The sequence below is a fragment of the Podarcis cretensis genome (genome assembly GCF_951804945.1).
Source record: "Podarcis cretensis genome assembly, chromosome: 4".
Taxonomy (NCBI): Eukaryota; Metazoa; Chordata; class Lepidosauria; order Squamata; family Lacertidae; genus Podarcis; species Podarcis cretensis.
In genome coordinates, this window is record NC_137173.1 from 87,500,147 (window position 1) to 87,518,810 (window position 18,664).

At 39.6% G+C, this 18,664-nt stretch overlaps 1 protein-coding gene across 3 annotated transcripts in view; it reads right to left on the minus strand.

Annotated features, from left to right (window-relative positions):
• The window catches only part of RBM26 (RNA binding motif protein 26), a 46,434-nt gene that overhangs the window by 22,768 nt on the left and 5,002 nt on the right, over nt 1–18,664 (minus strand). For all 3 annotated transcript variants that reach the window (XM_079972548.1, XM_079972549.1, XM_079972547.1), the window contains exons 2-10: nt 10,191–10,309; nt 8,833–8,969; nt 8,053–8,141; nt 6,000–6,217; nt 4,631–4,891; nt 4,113–4,352; nt 3,143–3,280; nt 2,355–2,495; nt 552–660 (exon numbers count right to left, since the gene is read on the minus strand). In XM_079972548.1, coding sequence (XP_079828674.1) covers nt 552–660; nt 2,355–2,495; nt 3,143–3,280; nt 4,113–4,352; nt 4,631–4,891; nt 6,000–6,217; nt 8,053–8,141; nt 8,833–8,969; nt 10,191–10,309 — 1,452 coding nt within the window. The remainder of the gene's footprint in view (nt 1–551; nt 661–2,354; nt 2,496–3,142; nt 3,281–4,112; nt 4,353–4,630; nt 4,892–5,999; nt 6,218–8,052; nt 8,142–8,832; nt 8,970–10,190; nt 10,310–18,664) is intronic.

Genomic DNA, 18,664 nt, shown 5'->3' on the forward strand with positions numbered 1-18,664 from the left:
GATCACAAGCTGTGTCCACTTTAGATTTTAAGGTTAAAAATGTCTGAATTTCCTTAATTTGCAGATATGTACATATGTTGTCCTTCCTGCTACAAACTGTAGGTATCCATTCATTTGTGCCTCTATAATTGGCTCAGGACAGTGTGACTCCCTCATAGGCCAACCAGGGTTTGCATATACTAATTTACTACAATGTCATGCCATGTTGAAGCAGACTTAATCATGGAAACCAAATGCTCAAGACTTAAAGGATGGAAGTCCTCTCCCCCATAATCTAAAAACACATAGTGATGGGGAACCAATTGAAAGGCTGTATAACACAATTTAAACACCTGATTGTACAGGTGTACGGACAAGTGTCGACTATTACGCAAAACAACCTGTGACAAACAACCATATCACGGAGAGGGGGATACTCCAAACCAAAAAACAGAAATTTTAATTGGAATATATTGAATGGTTTGGAAATTTGAACACCGGAAAAGCAAACTTGAAACACATTTCATAGTTCAGGCATTGGTATGCAGTTAACACATCTAGCAACTACTCACTTGTCAAACCAATTCTTCTTTGCTGGAACTCCATCACCTGCACCAATAGTTCTTTTTCGGGACTCAGAATCCACCACTATCCTCATGCTGCTTTTATTAGGAGGTTTTTCTGTGTGGAAGAAAAGAGTACACTGATTAATTTTTAAAAGATGTTTGTCTGTGCATTTTATAGTAGGATTTTCTCTCCTTATTACCATCAGCTGACTTATTGCATTTTTGGAACATACTAAGTGTTATACTTCTATAAACCCAAGGTCCCTTTGGTTCAGCACTGGTCTCCAACAGATACCAAAACCAGATGCTTCAAAAGGAAGTGCAAGAAACCCCACAGGGCAACTATAGAATACATTGCCCAGAAAGCAAGATTTCTTTTCAACTTTTAGATATTTAGCAGATGGCTTATGACTTGAGCCCGAAAGGGATGCCTTTGATATTTTCCAATATTTTTGAAAAAGAAGCTAGACAAGAGATGGGGGGCTGTCATAGATGCATAGTACAAATATAACATGGGTAGTTCAGGAGAGCCTTGTAGCTTTGAAAACTAGTCTCTCTTCCTCCCACACAAATTTACCCTTCTTTTTCAGATCCAACCCTGCCTTCCATTGATACCCTGAGTTTAGGCAAGTCTTGTTGGCCCCCAAACTGGCAAAAGTAGAGTTCCCCTAAACATCTTTCTGAGCAAACTGCCCTGGCCTCAGGTGATTCAAGCTGCAAGCCAGGGAACCAAACCAGTCCACCAGAAAAATGAGGAGTTTTGGCATGTGCAGAAAGAATTAAAGGAGTACCATCCTGCGCTGTGTGATGTATTGCAAAGTGAACCAAAACGCTTTAGTTCCCCACAACTCTTAAAGCCAATTTATAGTAAAGCAAGATGAAGGTAGAATATCATCTGCACCAATCATATATGTAACATGGCCACTTTATAGTATCCTGAAGCAGCTATACCATTCCTAGTGCCCTAAGTACTGACCATTCCAAGTTTTTCAAAACGCACAATATGTTTTATGGCAATGATCAGAAGCCCAGGTCTCATCATGCATTAGCTGATATCTCTCTCCCTCCCCACCAACCATTTAATTTAAATTTTTCTTTTTTGGTGCATTTTTAAAATCAGATAATGAACTTGTAAACTGGGACTTTTATCAATGCAAACACATCTATTATTTTGGATGGTTTAGGTACATGTGCAGAACAGTATGGGATTAGCTTCTCCGCAGTAGAATACCAGTCAAAAACAAACACACACACAAAATTTTGATTTGTTATTTTGTCTACTTCAGAGAAGATATTCTTAACATTTCATAACTACATAAATACTTCCTTAAATCAGAAAAAAAGATGGGACATAGCAAAAAGGTACGTTCAAATGATATATTAAGCAAGCTTTTAAAATCTGCCTTTGGACAACATGGGAGACCCCAAGACATCTTAAAAATACAAAAGCATCAATAAAATAGGTGAAACCCATACATACAATAATAAAATATCACAATAGCATTAAACCAACATTCAGCTAAAAAAATTACAAAAGCAACATTTTCGCTGTCTATGAACAGGGGCTTCCATAACGAGCATGTCGTTGTCAAACAAGTCCTGTATTATCAATATGTTTTATTCTAACATCACAAGTTGGTTAGGCAGCAGAGGTTGGAAAATATCTTGCTCCAAGCAGATTTCAAACTGGCAGAAAACATAACACACACACACACACACACACACACACGCAATTATTCCTAGTACTGCATTAAAAAACAATGTTAAGACGAGTCTTGAGAACATAGATCAATAAATCTTTCACGATACCTCTTGGTGGAAGGTCCATATCCCCTGATGTAAGTCCTATCAAATTTGGTCTTTGGGCATGCACTCTGTGTCTATACATGGGCCTTGAAGTGATAGTTATACTTGGTGCTTCAGGATTATAGCCATCTGTGTCGTATGTTTCTGTTAAAGACAAAGTTATCTAGTTACACTACAATACAGAAAGGGTTACATAGCGCCAAATTCAAACAAGGCAGTTTATAAAACACTCTCCATAGAAGCTAAAACTATCTGTAGTGGACAGATCAAAACTTTCCTTTCCTCTAGACAATCTTCGCCAGGATCCAAAGAGCTGCTTTGGCTCCTCCGTGGAGCCTGAACTAGCTCAGTGGATTTAAAAAATAATAATTCTGTTTTGAATATGAACATCTGATCCCCATGACATATTTCATATTTTGTAGATTTTATCTTATTTTTATCCTGTTGTACACCACTTGGATAGCTTCAGGCTATGAAGCATTCATAAATTTGCAAAAAAATAAATAAATAATAATTTACAAACTGCTTAAGCCCCATGAGTTTCTAAAGTAGTTTGCTGCAAGAAGTTGGCTGCTTGGAAAAAACACATTTCATGTTCTATGGGGCTCGGAACTAATTTTGCAATGCTTTTGATCCTGTTGTCGAGTGTAAAACTACATTCTACAGTTTTATTCTTTGACAATGACAAGTTTCTACCAGATGATAAAATCTGTTACACTCAAATTGTCCATTGCATCTGTCTAAGGATAATAAAACTTTCTTTATCATGAGTAAATATTCTAGTACTGCACCTGTAAAAAGAGAGGGTGGAGCAGGCAGTGGCTGGTGATGAATACCGGTTGTTACAACCGTAGGAACAGAACTAGTTGCAGAATTTGGGGGAGCATCCATACCAGAGGGTTGCAAAGGTGGGAGAGGAGGTGGTGGTCCTGTCAAAACCAGAAATAATTTAATACCAAAAGTGAAAAGAAAAAAGCAACCACATACAGCACAAAATATAATATCGTGACCATTGACAGCACTATGGATCTTCAGAGGTAGACAGCAGCATAAAGGCAGTCAAAGGGATAGAAGAACTCACTGTTTAGCTTCTGGCTGTTTAATTAAGGCTATCCTCAGTATGTAAATAAAGGTCCTGGATGTTTTAACCAATGTTTAACAAGTGTACAGTCACCAGGGAAGCTACTTACCGTACTATGTAGGTTCACCGTAAAAATAGTAGCATGCTGTTCCCTATTAGTGTAAGGTGAGTAGTAAAAGGAAAGAGTAGTAGTGCTTGGTTGGTTACAGATTTCAGCTTGGTGCCTGAACCACAATTAGTTCAAACTTCGGCCACCAGAATTTTAAATGCAACAGGTAATAGAGACAATATAAACATTCATCCTTAGAGATACAGTTGGTCTGAATGCAAATTTAATAAATGTGGCAATTTTGACCTTTAAAGCTTACAAGATCTGCACCGTTATACCTAAAAGTACACTACTTTCTATATATTCCCTCTCCCAGGCAGCGAGACCTTCTGTGCTTGTTTTGCTGAGGCCCTTATGCTTTAAGATGTATCAAGCTGCTGCAAAACCTAGGGACTTCTCAGTGACGGAAATCCAGTTATGGAACTCCATGCCCCAGGATATTTTCTTGTTTTCCTCCTCATTTTTAAGAATTTTCCCCAATTTGGTTTAGAAACATTGTATCTGAACAGTGTTTTAATGGGTTTCAACAGAGTACAGTAAGTTATTTTGAAATTTAAAAGGTACATCCTACCTGTAACAGGTGGAAGGCTGGGAGGCAAAGGGCCTGGAGGTGGAACAGGAGGTCTAAGGTTTACAGGAGGAGGAGTAAGAATAGGAGGTGGTGGAGGAAGTCCTGGAGGAGGTGGTCCTTCAACAACCGGGGGCTGCGCTGGAAAAGGCAGTATGCCTGGAAGGTTCACATCTTCTACAACTACAGGGTCACTTCCGTGATCAAATGGACACATATCTCCTCTCATACAGAAACCCTTTTCTGAAAAGTTAAAACAGTATGTTACCAGGATGTTCTGAGCAGTGCAAATTAATAGCTTTCCATTCAGTTTTGGAAATGAGTTCATAAATCTCCAATCGCAAAGAAAGCTCCACCCATTTTTACTTTTTATGTTTCACTTGTAAAACAATAAAATGAAATACGAAATACTAAGGATAAGAAATAGTTTAAAAGAAAATATTTAAAATGTCTGGAAGATATACTGGTTATTGTCATCAATGCTCGGCAAGGCAATGGGATAACTCGTTTTTTGTTCTTACCATCATAGTCTCTGCAACGTTTCTTTGGCAGTGGAGGTCTCCCATAGGAATTGTGGTCTAATTGTTCTTCATGAAAATCTGACCAACTTTCAGTAGTATTATTTCCATGGTGAGCAGGAGCGATGACCGTTATAGTGCTACTTAGTGTAGGGGCAGGGTAATGGCTGGATGAAATGTTTGTTACAGAAGAAACAGGAGTATAGCTGTTTTCTAATGGCTCTGTTCTGTCCAAGTCATATTTTGGTTTCCCTATATCCCTTTCTGCAAAGAAGAACAAGGCATCCACATTATGTCAGTAAGACAAGTATTACGCAAACTGATGAACATTTTTAAAACTAAAAAAACTCCCAATCCCAACTGGTTTATCGATCTGAAAGCATGCAGGACAGCCAATGGCAACCTCAAATCACATTTACAAAATACAATTGGCTAAGCGTCTTAAATCCTGAAACACATAAAGAAAGCCCTTTGCTGTGGGACAAATGAAGTATCAAGCCCAGTAACTTGTTGTGATGTCATTTCATCAGATTTCACCCAGAGAGAGATCGGGAGGAGGCTCTTCTTCCCCAATAATCTCACCACGGGAAGAAACAGGCAAGTGAACCAGAAGAAAGACCATTCAAATATATACAGTTTTTCTCGGTTCAATTGCTCCTTTGCACCTCTAGTGTACAGAGTGTGGAAAAAAACATGCGAAGGAAAGCAATAAGCATGTGTCTGCTCATCCAATGCATGAGAACACACACCATCAAACACCATGGTTTTACTTCTAAGTATATATCCACAGGATGGCACTGTACTTAAAACGTGTGTGTGTTAGAACACACTTGTGTGGCATATTTGTATATTATTGTCCTGGTACTTCCAAAAGAAATCTTCATAGCTTTTCTAGAGCATAAACATAATCATATACCCTCCATAACACGCACAGACATTTCCCCTTACTTTCTAGGAGAAAAAAAGTGAGTGTTATGAAGAGAAAAATACGGTATATTTTTTCCTACTTTATATCCTGCGTCTCCTTTGAGGATCCCAAGGCAGCACATATGATCCCTCGCCTCTCAGCGGTATCCTCAGACTTTTGCAATGTCCAGCATTGGACAGAACATTAATGATCATCTGAATGTATCAAATGATATCTAACCACATATATTGAAAAGTCTTTGGAAGCAAGTCTTATCCATCCAAACCTGAAAACGTTCATTTTCTACAGAGTACCAATTTGTAGTTTGGAGACAGTCCTACACTCACTCATTCATTTATTTAAGTTTATATACTGCTTGATTGTAAAAAAACAACAAAAACCTTTAAAGCAGTTTACAAAAAGAATTGCAATGCTGCAAGTCAGCATGTGCAGAGCATCGCTCACCTCTGCTCCTTGTTCTACTTCTACTTCGACTCCTGCTCCTGTCGCGGTCTCGATCCCGCAACCTCTCCTTGCTCCAGCTTCTGCTGCGACTCCTGCTGTAGCTCCGGCTTCGCCCCCTTCTTCTGTTGTAGCGGTCTCTATAGGACTCTCTTCGCGGGGGATTCCGGTCGTAGTCTCTCTTGCGAGAACGCTCCTCTTTCTTTCTTTCATCCCTGCTTCTAAATATTTTGGATTGTTACACAGAAATAAATTCTAGGCACTAAACAGAAAATTCATACCAAATATAAGTGTAACCATTTGTATCAGAATCAGTGAAAACACTATTTTAAGTGCCAATTCTGGGCAAAAACAAACTTTGAACCAGCACCAGTTATCACCTACCACAAGCCATTTTAAAAGCTATATAGTTTGGGGCAGTGCTATTTTTCTAGAAAGAGATGGTGGAACTAAGTCCTGGTGAGTTCCAGCTGAAAAAAAGCCCTGGTTCAGGTATCAATACATCGCCCAGGACTGGTCTGAGGGCCAGAGCACAATGGCATTTTTCTGAGCGGTATATCATGAGCGAATCCACCACCGCTCTGGAGTCCCTCTGCTGCCAGCACTCAGAACGGTGAAGGGAAAACGAACTGCATCGGCCCCGGCCCCCTGAGGCGCCAGGGGTCGATGTAGCTTGTCCCCCCCCCTCCATTTTTCATCATCACGATGCATTACTATATTGTAATGTCTGGCTGGTGATACACTGTGATGTTGAAAAGCGGTATCGCTCCAGCCTTAACTTACACTCCTATTCCCCCGCCCCCATGAACTCCCCATAAATACAAGAACATGCTATGCCATTTGCGTTTCTGAGCTCAAGGACATGAAACTCTGTTACTGTATATTAGAAGCAAACTGGAATACCAATAGCACAGCGCCAGTGTTAGAAACTAAGATAGGAAAGCTAGGAGCTCCATGACACCTTAAACCTAGGTCATGGGCACATCAACAGAACGTCTCAGCGTGCTGCTTTATAACAAGAATACAAAGCTGAAAATGAATGAACTGCAGCTAAAATATTATGCTCATTTTTCACAGGTCTCTTCTCCAGACTTCAGAGAGTAGCTGGAAGTGGGGAGGCAGAAAAAAGTCCTCCTTTCCTTCCATTCTGAAGTTTTAATCTGAAATCTCAGGTGCAGTACCGCACCCAGAGTGGAGAAGCTGATCACACTAATGACATTCCACGTCACAAAATGCACCTAGAACAATCCAATTTTCGAGCTGCACAGCAGAGACCCTCCTCCTCTCATTGCAAACACAGGAGCAGAGAAAAAAGTCCGCCCCGAAGAAGACTCTTACAAGAGAAAACAAAGCAAATGAAAGGGGAGCAAATACTTCAAATAACCCAGCAATGTATTGTAAAGTGGCTTATATTTCCACTGTTTAATATGCAGCCTAGACCTTCATGAGCTCAGACATTCTAAGCGGTAGCCAAGGCAGGATTTGCTTCCATGAAAAATGGATGCATACCAAAGGCAAATCCTAATTCAAATGCAATAATCTGTGCACAGTTGGGTGCTTTCCTGCAGATGCAGGTGTTGTGCATTTTCCCCAATTTATCATACAAAATGTATATTGACTCAAGACAATCACCATCCGTTTAAGTGGGTGTAAAAAACACTGATGATGCAGAGTTGTTGTAGGAAAATTCAGAGGTTGACAATTTTCTAATACAAAATTCACTAAGGTGCTCTTTAACTTCAAAACTGTCAAGTAGAAGGAGATAGCTATGTTTGAAAGCACACTCCCTTATCTATCTATAAAAACTTCATTAAAAACTACAAAATTTGGATTGTGCTCTGTATGTATTACACATGGAGACTTGCTCATTTATACCTTTGTATCCTTACCATATAATTTTTTTCAAACTGCTGTAACAGCAAACAATGTAACTAAATCCACCTCAAAACATTTATACATGAAAAAGGCAGGCAAAGCCAGTAAAAAACAGCAACATGAAAACTTTATTAAATAACCTCTCCTGGTTTTTACTACAAGGGACAGAATACATGATCACCTGGTTTCTCGATAGCGTGAACTTGACTGAGGGGGACTATGGTTTAGCCTTCTAGAAAACTTTTTCTCTCGCTCTTCCTCCTTAATGACCTTGATAAAGAAGGAAAAGGAAAATCAGACAAGAGTACAGCACCCAGAGAAACATCCAGCAACCAAATAAAATAGAACCATTTCAAAATCCTTGTCAAGAATTCTACGCCAACCTCAGTCTTCAGAACTGCACATCTTTGTAACAAAGAAGATGCTTTGACATGAGAATTTGAAGTTTAGAAGAGGCATCAGGCAAAAAATTCCACTTCTCCCATGCCTTGGGTTAATTAAACAATCAATGACCTTTTAAACTGGGAGGTATTGCTTTTGTTTGTTACCATGGTATGTCCTTTTGTGTTTTTATATTGCAAATCGCTCTGTGAACTTTGGATGAAGGGTGGTGTAGAAATTTAATAAACATAATAATAATGAATAATACAATAAGTAAGGGTTTTTAGACATATATGTGATAATCCACTCTTGCTCAGGGTTCTCCAAACAAATATTGCACCTGTAAATACTAGTCTCACACCCTCAACCCAATAGTAACACCCATAGCTTCATTCTCTAAGGTTCACTATATCATGTAGTTAAGAGTCACCAAGTGAAGTTTATCCTCAACAATCACCTATCAAAAGTATTGAGCTTTAAGAAATTGGCATTTAAATGCATTGTAACTGAAAACAGATTAAACATACAGACACAAATTGCAAGATACGCATTAAGAAGAGGATGCATGACTGATCCCTACCTCTTCCTTCTTAGTTTCTTTTTCCTGATGCTGAAAAAAGTCTGATTTCAGGCTTCCTGATGTTGGCTGCTCCGGTGGAGGTAGATAGCTCTTTGTATTCACAGCATCAAAAAGTTTTTCTACGAATATCTGGGTCTCTAAAACAAGATCCAAAGGTAACACTTGACAAACAATTTCTATGGCTAGCATTACTCAGAACTCAATTAGCCATTTTGCATTGGTTGAGCAAATGGTCACTCTTCTGTTTGCTTGGGTAACATGACAACTGTAGGCAGTAGAGAAGACCTACAGTAAACCAACCCTTTCCCATCAATGGCACAGTGCTATCCCCAAAACCCATCCCTGGAGCTTTCAATCTTGAGAAAAGCAGCATCAGGCATTCATCTGCCTCCTCAAGTGTTGGCACACTCTTTATGGACAGCACATGGAAAAATAGCAGTTCTAGCAAGCAGAGCACAGAGGAGAGAGAAGTATATCTACTATGCACTTTTGAAAGTTTTGTTCGTCTGTTCTCTATAGGTTGCCTCTTGATATACCGTCACCAAACTTGGTAGAAGAATGCAAAGGTGGGGGCGGTAGTCTTCGTCAATGTTTGGGTGCCAGGGGCCATTTTGAATCAAGATGGTAGACTAAAACACAACTTTGGTTTGACTACAATCAATTTTTGGTGTGACAGATACAAACTCACAAACTGCACTATTCATTTAAAAATGACAAAATGTTTGGGTTTATAAAAATGCCTGGGGAGTGCTCTGTAATTGAAAGCATTTGATTTATTATATTTACAGTCACACCTCAGAAGTCAAACACCTTACAAGTAGACCGTTTTGGCTACCGAACGCCGCAAACCCAGAAGTCAGTGTTCCAGTTTGCGAATGTTCTTTGGAACCCGATCGCCTGACGCAGGTTGCACAGGAGCTTCCTGCAGCCTATCAGAAGCGACGGCTTGATTTCCGAAAGTTTTGGAAGTCAAACAGACTTCCAGAATGGATTCCATTCGACTTCCAAGGTACGACTCTATTTTTTATATATCTAAGGCATCTACTATATAATTCTTAGTATTTCTAATACTTAATTCTAGATGATGATCCAATAACCACTCAAAAGGATTCATAGCTTCCAAGAGTGAGACATATGATGCATTTATTTTCTACAACAGGATTTGAGTATCTATAATATCTCTTAGATGTTATACACTACTTTATTTCTTTGAATCAACAAATCTGTTGGGCTGCATACTTTTTTGTTCTATTTAATGCAGAGCCATTCAGCCCAGGATGCAATAATAATCATATACAATTAATTCAAGATGGAGTCAGAATTCAGAACAAGTCAGTGATATATTTACAAGAGCTTACCCTTTTGAAGAAACACATCCAACTGATCAACACATAACGCCCTCAGTTCTTTCTCACTTTTATCCTTCTTTACCAAAGCAAGAACATACTTAGCTAGAGCTGATGGGTCTGCATCACATCTGTAAAAGAAGCAAAACAAGACCTGTCAGTAATGAAGATATCCTAAAAAGTTAACTCAAGCTGGTGCAGTATGCCCAGGGTGTTCCGTATCTTTACACTTTCATTTTGCATTGATGTGTGTTATATAAAATGAATCAAGTGTCAACTTCTACTGAAAAAGCCAGTCTATGAGTTTCATCCATTTGTTTTGCTTCACTGCGTTTTGGACCACCGTTGTGCTCATGGCTGTTCCCATCCCTTAACAAGGGTTACCCAGCCTTCAGTGACAGCGTCAAAATGTGTAAGGTTGACCCAAAATGCTGGGCATTGTATACCCTTCAGCCAGGCTTTCTGCAAAGTATTAAATCCCCTTTGCCCCAATCATTAAAATACAGGCATGACCATTTTAGGAGCATTCAACATGTACGGGGGGGAGGGGGGGACAAGAACAGAAACCCCACGTAATATGGTCACCACCTGTAACATTTTGATAGTTAGTAAAGGAATTGTGGCCTCTGCTGTTCTTACTTATTTAAAAAAAGGTGGGTCAAGTTTCATTGGAATAGTTTTACCATTGTGATGTTCATTTTATCAATGATAATTACTGGGCTTCTAGCCATTAGTTACTGTTCTGCAGACTATATGTAATTAGCTGATGAGGTATCACACAGAGAAAAAGAGAACCGGCTAATACTAAACATAAAAGCATTTCATGGCTAACCAAAAGTTGGCTCAAGGACAATCACATTGTCACTTCTTTCTTAACCATCCGTTGACAAGTGGGGTTAAATGCACCCCAACAGCACTGAAAAAGCATTCATAAAACTTTTGGGTTCTTCCACAATTCAATGTTGCAAATAGTCCTCAGTGATGAAAGGTTGTGGAATACTGTTATATATTGATACCTGTATGTATTTAGCTTGTTATAATACAGTTCTATTTAAAAAAGCACTATGGTGAAGTATAAATTGCCATAGGTTGTTTCTGTGAGGATTAAATTATGGAAAAATCAAGGTTTTTACTTTTACAACTTTTCATTTCAATTCTGCCACTACTGTAGTAACTGAGAAACCATAAAAGCTGCACGAAAGTCCAAGAAGTCAACATGATTCCAAGACATTCACTTCCTTTAACACCACCACAAATGGTATCAGGGCAGGGTCAATAACATTCCACACGTTTACCACCAAATTGCTTTAGAGTTCCAGATAAAGGGAGATCTAGGCTTTTCAATATGCTCATACGCGTCATCTTCAAATTTACCGTACTTATCCAACTAGAGTATCCTTAAGGTGTAGGTGTGATACACGATTGGCATAGGGTTCAGCTGAACTTTACTAACTTGTTTCATCATTGTGCATCTATCTAATCTATCTATCTATCTAATTTCAGTCTCTCTGTGGAGGAGTGTGATATTCCATCTAAACAAGTAATGTTCTCTGAATGTCATGATCAAAGTAGCCTTAAAGAGATGGTTCAAGGAAACTGGGAACACCTGAAAGCATCAACAGTCTTTGCAAGACTGGATGTTCTTTTAAATTAAAAATTAACTTTACACTATTTTAAATATTCCTTATCCATCATGTTCTTCAAGACAAAACAGTTGGTCACTTGCACAGAGATTAGAAAAAACACCGAACATAATATTAAACATAAGTTTAATACGTTCAGGGAAGCTTTTAATGTTTGATGTATTAGAGTATTTTAATATTTTTTTGGAAGCCGCCCAATTATTATTATTATTATTATTATTATTAAGTACTTCCCATTCTTAAAAACAAGATACAAGGTGTATCTTGCCACCCAGAGTGGTTGGACAACCCAATCAGATGGGGAGCAGACAAATAATATAATTTGTTGTTGTTGTTGTACTGAGAATAGAACCACTGAAATTAATAGGTACATTAAATTTCAGTGGGTCTACCAATAGAACTTTGCTGGCTACAACCCACCATTTTGAAGCACTTAAAAATAATAACAATACAGTGATTGAGTAACAAGTAACTGAAGTTTGTGAAATATGGTATAGGATACCTTAAAGCAGTGGTTTTCAACCAGTGTGCCATGGCACCCTGGGGTGCCTTGAAAGAAGGTCAGATGTGCCACAGGCAACACTGACCTCAGTCCCTCTTTCCTTCCCCTCCCACCTCTGATGCCCTCTCATGTGTCTGCCTCCCAAGGGCTTTCACAGCTGTTTGTTGCAGCAGCCCTGGCTACAAGCTCCCCAGGCGAATGGTGTCTCAGGGACTGGTCAGGGGGTGCTGGTTGCCAGGAGCTGAGGCAGCCTTGGAGCAAGCAAGCAAGCAGGCAAGGGAGCTCAGCCAGCCAGTGCGCCAGGTCCTTGCTGTTGGGAATGGACAGACAAGTGGGAGGCCTGGCAGGCAGGCACGGCTCTGCCTTTCTTGTGCTTGCTGTGTGCAAGGCCTGCCTAGAAGCTGAGTGTCTGGTTCTGAAAGGGAGCCTTTCCACCATGCAGACCCATCAGCAACCGCTGCTGCTATTGCTGCCTCCCAAAGTGAGTAAGGTGCTGGCCTCATGTTCACCTCTGGCCAGACTCCGTTGGGCCACCAAGGCTGGGGGCATCCTCTTCCCAGGCCCCTGTGAGGCAGTGTGAGGAGGCACCTTTCTTTGGGGCTGGGGGGGGGGAGCTCAGAGACCAGGGGTGGCAGTAGTGACTGCCAGGAGGACTCCCAAGGACAGGTAAGAGGAGGTTGAGGAAACACTCCACAATGGAGGGTGTTCAAAAAAGGGTAAGAGGCTGCCAGTTCTGCGAGAAAGGGGTGACATAACTGGGCTCCTGAGCCCTACAGGGGTGAAGCAGAAAAATGGAGTTGGTCAAGGGAGCTGGAGACTCAAAAAGGTTGAAAACCTCTGTCTTAAAATTTCAAAGTTATCAGTGAAAGGTCCTCTACCAGTATTACATTAAAATTTCTAAGCATTTCAGGAATTCATACATCTAATATATATTCTGCACAGTATATGGCCACTGAATTAATGTTTCATAGAATCATAGAATTGTAGAGCTGGAAGGGACCCCAAGGGTCATTTAGTCCAACCCCAGCAATGCTGGACTCTCAACTAAATCATACATGACAGATGGCCAACCAACCTCTGCATAAAAACCTCCAAGGAAGCAGACTCCACCACCTCTCATGGGAGTCTGTTCTACTGTTTTATCTTCTGGAAACCACCTCCTCCTCTGTTGAATTTACATTGTTCTCTTCTGTTTGGAACAGTTTACAAACATTATCATTGCAATTGCTTTATCTGTTTTCATAATTTTGCATTTTATTGTTGTAACCCATCCTGGGACATTACAATGAAGGGTGCATAGGAAATCTTAAAGATAAATAAAAAAAATGTGAGCTTATCAGAAATTCAACAGTCTGACTCAAGCATGAAAATCATGTCGAGTAAAGAGGAAGGTGAGCCAACAATGGTGCTGGAATGATACCAAAAGACCTTGTAGGGGCTGGTTGCCATGATGATGTCCCTTGTTGTGTACCCTTTAAAACCTTAAAGCTTCCCGTGTCATGATTCCCCTGGATGCATCAAGTTTAGAAGCTTACATCTGCTTCAAATGTTTCAAAACCACGCTAGACTGCAACACACACTTGTTAAAAATCGCTGTATTTTGCAGTTACTCAGCAAACCTTTCGAGGCTGGAGAGTTTATACAATTACACGGTTCAAGATTAAAAACCTTTAAAAAAGAAGTCATTTAAAAAATGGAAGTTTAGCTCTCTTGTCAATTACAGACATTCTTCCAGTTTTTATATAGCTCACAAACTCATTCATACAACATTTACCATTTTTAATTGACTTGTTGACAAAAATCTTGTTGCCAATATAGCATAGCATCATAATTTGTTTAGCCATCTGAGCAAGTATTTCCAGAAATCAAGTTTCAGAAGCCTAATCAAAGATATAAATGTATACCCCAGTTCTGAGCTCCAAACTCTGCCCACTCAGCAACATTCAGTTGTATACACACTTTAATTTTGTATTCTTTTGGATAACATTATATAACAGTGGTGTAAACAGCAAAGAACAAATCCAACTACTAGTAGCTTACCTGCAACATATTTTCCAAACATAACAGTTTTTAGTGCTGTCCCCTGGGAGCAAAATGAATGGGTCATCCATGCAACTTGCTCATATATTAAACTATGAACTATGTATAAAGAATCCAAATGACATGAAAAATGTGAGAAAATCTAAGAAAACAGGAGACCAAAAACTTTTAGAATATAGGAAGAAAACAAATCCTCTCAGGAAGTTAAAAAAGAAAAGAGGACTTTAAGTCCCAAAACAGGCAACTGCAGAAATTCATTACAAAATAAAGTATGTCCATCATGCTGTATTTACTCGAATCTAATGCTCACCTTTTTTTGCCAAATGACGTTGCAAAAATTAAGGTGTGCATTAGATTCTATGGCACATTTACATTCGCCAGCAAATACTTTTTCGGTTTCAAGGTTCTGCAAATTGAGGTGTGCATTAGATTCAATGGTGTATTAGATTCAAGTAAATAAGTGAACTACTTCTTCAAGAATAAGATTTCTATTCCACATTGTGTCGATTCAGTCAAGCAATTTTATCATTTATTCAGGAAACGTAAATGGAATAGAAATTTCTTTGCCTCAGAAATATATACAATGCATTTCAGTTTACTGTTCCAATAAATGTCTGCAACATTTTGAGGCTTTGCCTCCTTTTGGGGACTTGCAGGCCTCTCAATGCTGCCCCTTCCTCTTCCTGCCCAAAGATTTCTCCTACACACTGCTTATTTACGGTAATATAAAAGAAGGGAAACCAAAGTAATAATAAAACCATGAACTACATTTAAACCATCTCCTTGATTGTATTCCCGTCATAATGAATTACAGCAACAAAATCCCAGGGCATTTAACAAGCAGAAGGAACACTTTCCATTTTAATGAGCCTATGCTTCTACAATGTCTCTGTACAATACAAATGTTTAACCATGATTTCCCAAAATAACCTGAGTTAGAAAATAGTAAGCTTGTGCAAAAAGTATCATTCCAAGAGAACTAAAGGGCAATAGGTTGAATATCCTGAAAAAGCCAAATCAAACAAGTAGTACAAATGAGAAATAAATATGACTGAAAACTCCAGGGAGCACTGCAGTGAATCAACACAGCAACAACAATGACTGAAAGTGTTTGCCCAGTCTACATGGACAGCACCTCCAGGGATGCTTTTAAACTAGGAGACAAGTATATTAACAAGGAAAACAGGGAGAAAGATTGTTCAGAATAATAATCGAAACCTATTTTCACAATAACCATTCCATATTTACTGAACTAGAATCTTTCTCCATGGTATGCTACTATTACTTGCAAATGTAGCTATGCAATTTTCTACTCACTTAGGGCTGGTAATAATCATTTCCAAAGATCACCCGAAAGTTCAAGGTGAACCTACCCAAGCAACTATTGCTGCACTGTGCTACTCTGCCCCAAGTAGGTAAATAGTGAAATGCTACAATGGTTGTATTTATTCCCTCAACTCTACCTAGATAAGACATTTTGCTTGTTAAGAAGGCTAGACAACAGAGCACTAGGACTGCATCAGCAGCAGTGCTGCATTTCCCAATTCCACAATTAACAGAAAAGTACTATGCAGTATAGGAAACGACCATACACTTAGTCAAGCAGCTCAGTATTATCTAGACCCGTGATTTCCTAACACTTTCCCCTCTATGAACCGCTTGAAAATTAGACTCGTGAAGGGCCACTTAATGATTCCCCCCCCCACGCGCCTATTTTAGCTATTGTAATGCACTATGCGAAATGATGTGTGACTTCTATTTGCATTTTAACTGCTTCTTTTATTTCTTATCCAACACTGATTACAAGTTGAAGTCCATAGAATTCCACAGAATTCACAGGCACACTGTGGTACACCAGAATGATGTTTGTGGACCACAGTTTGTGAAGCCCTGGTCTAGATTGACAATGGCTCTCCAGGGTTTCTAGCAGGAATTTCTCTTAGCCCTACCTGGAGTTGCCAGGGATTGAACCTCCATGCAAAGAAAATGGTCTACTTCTGAGCTGCAGCCCTTCCCATTTTATGAAGTGGCTACATGTGTCCTATGTCTTCTGTTCTTAAGGCAGAGAGCAACCACAATGCGGTGCCGCTTTTCCAAACAAGATGTAGCAGATGACCAACCACTCCTAAAACGTAACTGCAAAACTGCACAAAAATATACATATCTGACCAAGGATTTCAAGATTTCCCCTTGTTTGCACATATACACATGAATGTTTCCACACACAGCACACTTCACTGGGCACAACAGTTAAAGAATCGTCTTGCATTTTCAGTACAGTGGTACCTCGAGTTACATATGCTTCAAGTTACATACGCTTCAGGTTACGGACTCCGCTAACCCAGAAATAGTACCTCGGGTTAAGAACTTTGCTTCAGGATGAGAACAGAAATCGCATGGCGGTGGCACGGCAGCAGCGGGAGGCCCCATTAGCTAAAGTGGTGCTTCAGGTTAAGAACACTTTCAGGTTAAGAACGGACCTCCGGAACGAATTCAGTACATAACCAGAGGTACCACTGTATTTATTTGGCACCCAAAATCACACCTTTAGAATCTAAGTGGTCATCTGCTCCTTCCAGGACTTTTGTGTTTAAAAAGCTCATATTGCATTTCCATCTAGGGTTCACTATCCTCAGCCAAACAAATCAGCTCTTGCAAAGAATGTAACAATTTCTGTACAAGGTCCCTACTTCTGCATTTGAAACAAGAATCCCTGGCATGACCAAAAACTGGACAAACTGAGAACCAATGATAACTCTTCATACCATTTCTTATCACGCTGGTTATGGAGGCTTAATCTGCACACAGCATAAGATTGTTAATCACAGGGTTGTGGGTTGAGCCCCATATTGGGCAAGAGAGTCCTGCATTACAGAAGACTGGAATACAGAAGACTGGGGTACCTTCCAACTCTACAATTCTATAATCCCAAAATGTAGTTACACATCCAGAAATCAACTTACAGTGTTCAACTTCTGAGACAATGCAAAGGAGTAGCACAGTCATTAAATTTTCTTATCGTGTTTTGTCCATTCTGCTTTTATGCAGTAAGTTATATTAAAATGATGTTTTGTTATGTTAAAAGAATTACTGATTCTTCATCCCAGGAGTATTTCCACTGTACCAACACCCTGCTTTGCCACAAATCACAATTCCTGCATGTTTTTCTACATATCAGCTGCACAGTGCAAACCCTTTGAATTGGTGGTAGCCCGGAAATAGCTGGCAAGAATAAACATCTATTAAAAACACACTGCACTCTCAAAACTTTGGTGTCAACAATTCAATTCAAAGCACCAAAGAATGAACCAACAATTCAATTTAATACACTGTTAGGCAAGAGTCTCAAACAGGCAAGAACGACAGTTGACATTTCGAAAATTTCTTGCAACTGAACTTTTACTTTTACCCTTTAATTCCTTGCTCACATGACTTTATGACAGAAGTGCACAATGTATTTGTTAATTAAGTGTGCTTTCTCATAAGGAAACTATACATCATCCAATATGATGGCGGTATAATTCTATACAGCATCAGTTATTTACACACTATAAAGTCTGAAACATACATATGTAAGAGTCAGGCGTACCAGATCAAGGCGTATGCATACATAAGCCATAGGTGCAGATCAGTTAAGCACAGCAAACTTTCACAACAAATACAGCAAGGGAAGGTCAAGTCACCCATCCTCTTGCGCAGAAGTCTCTTCCACAAACGTCGAGGCAGCAATACCTATGTAGGCTAATTTCCAACTTTTGTTTCGAGTTGTACCACTACAGGCTGCGGGTATAGGGGCTGTCGTGAGTTGAAAGCACCTCCATACACAATGTTCCCCCCTCCTCCACCCCACTAAAGACAAAAAACAAACACACCTTCACAGAGTGAACTAGATCAGTGGTTCCCAATTAGCTAATTACTGAAGACCCCCTATTTTTCAAAATCCAAGCCATGGGAAATTTTATAACTCTATGGTAGCTACCTCTGCAAGGCAATTTTTTGAACAAAATGTGGAGCAGCCCCTAATAAGCAAACAATTTTAGGTACGCTAAAAAAACAGACGATAAAATTTGTGATATTACCATGCAAAAATTTATTTAAGGGAGAAGCAAGGGATGGAGTTGCAGACCCCCGGGATAGGTTCTGTGGACCCCCAGGGGTCCCTGGATCCCTAATTGGGAACAGTGTTCAAAACTTTTTATGAGTCAATAATCATAAGGTGATGATGGTTTTCTTGCTAACCACAGACAGCCTTTAAGGCTGTCACTTTCTGTTTGGGTAGTGCACTGCAATAGCTTTGAAGA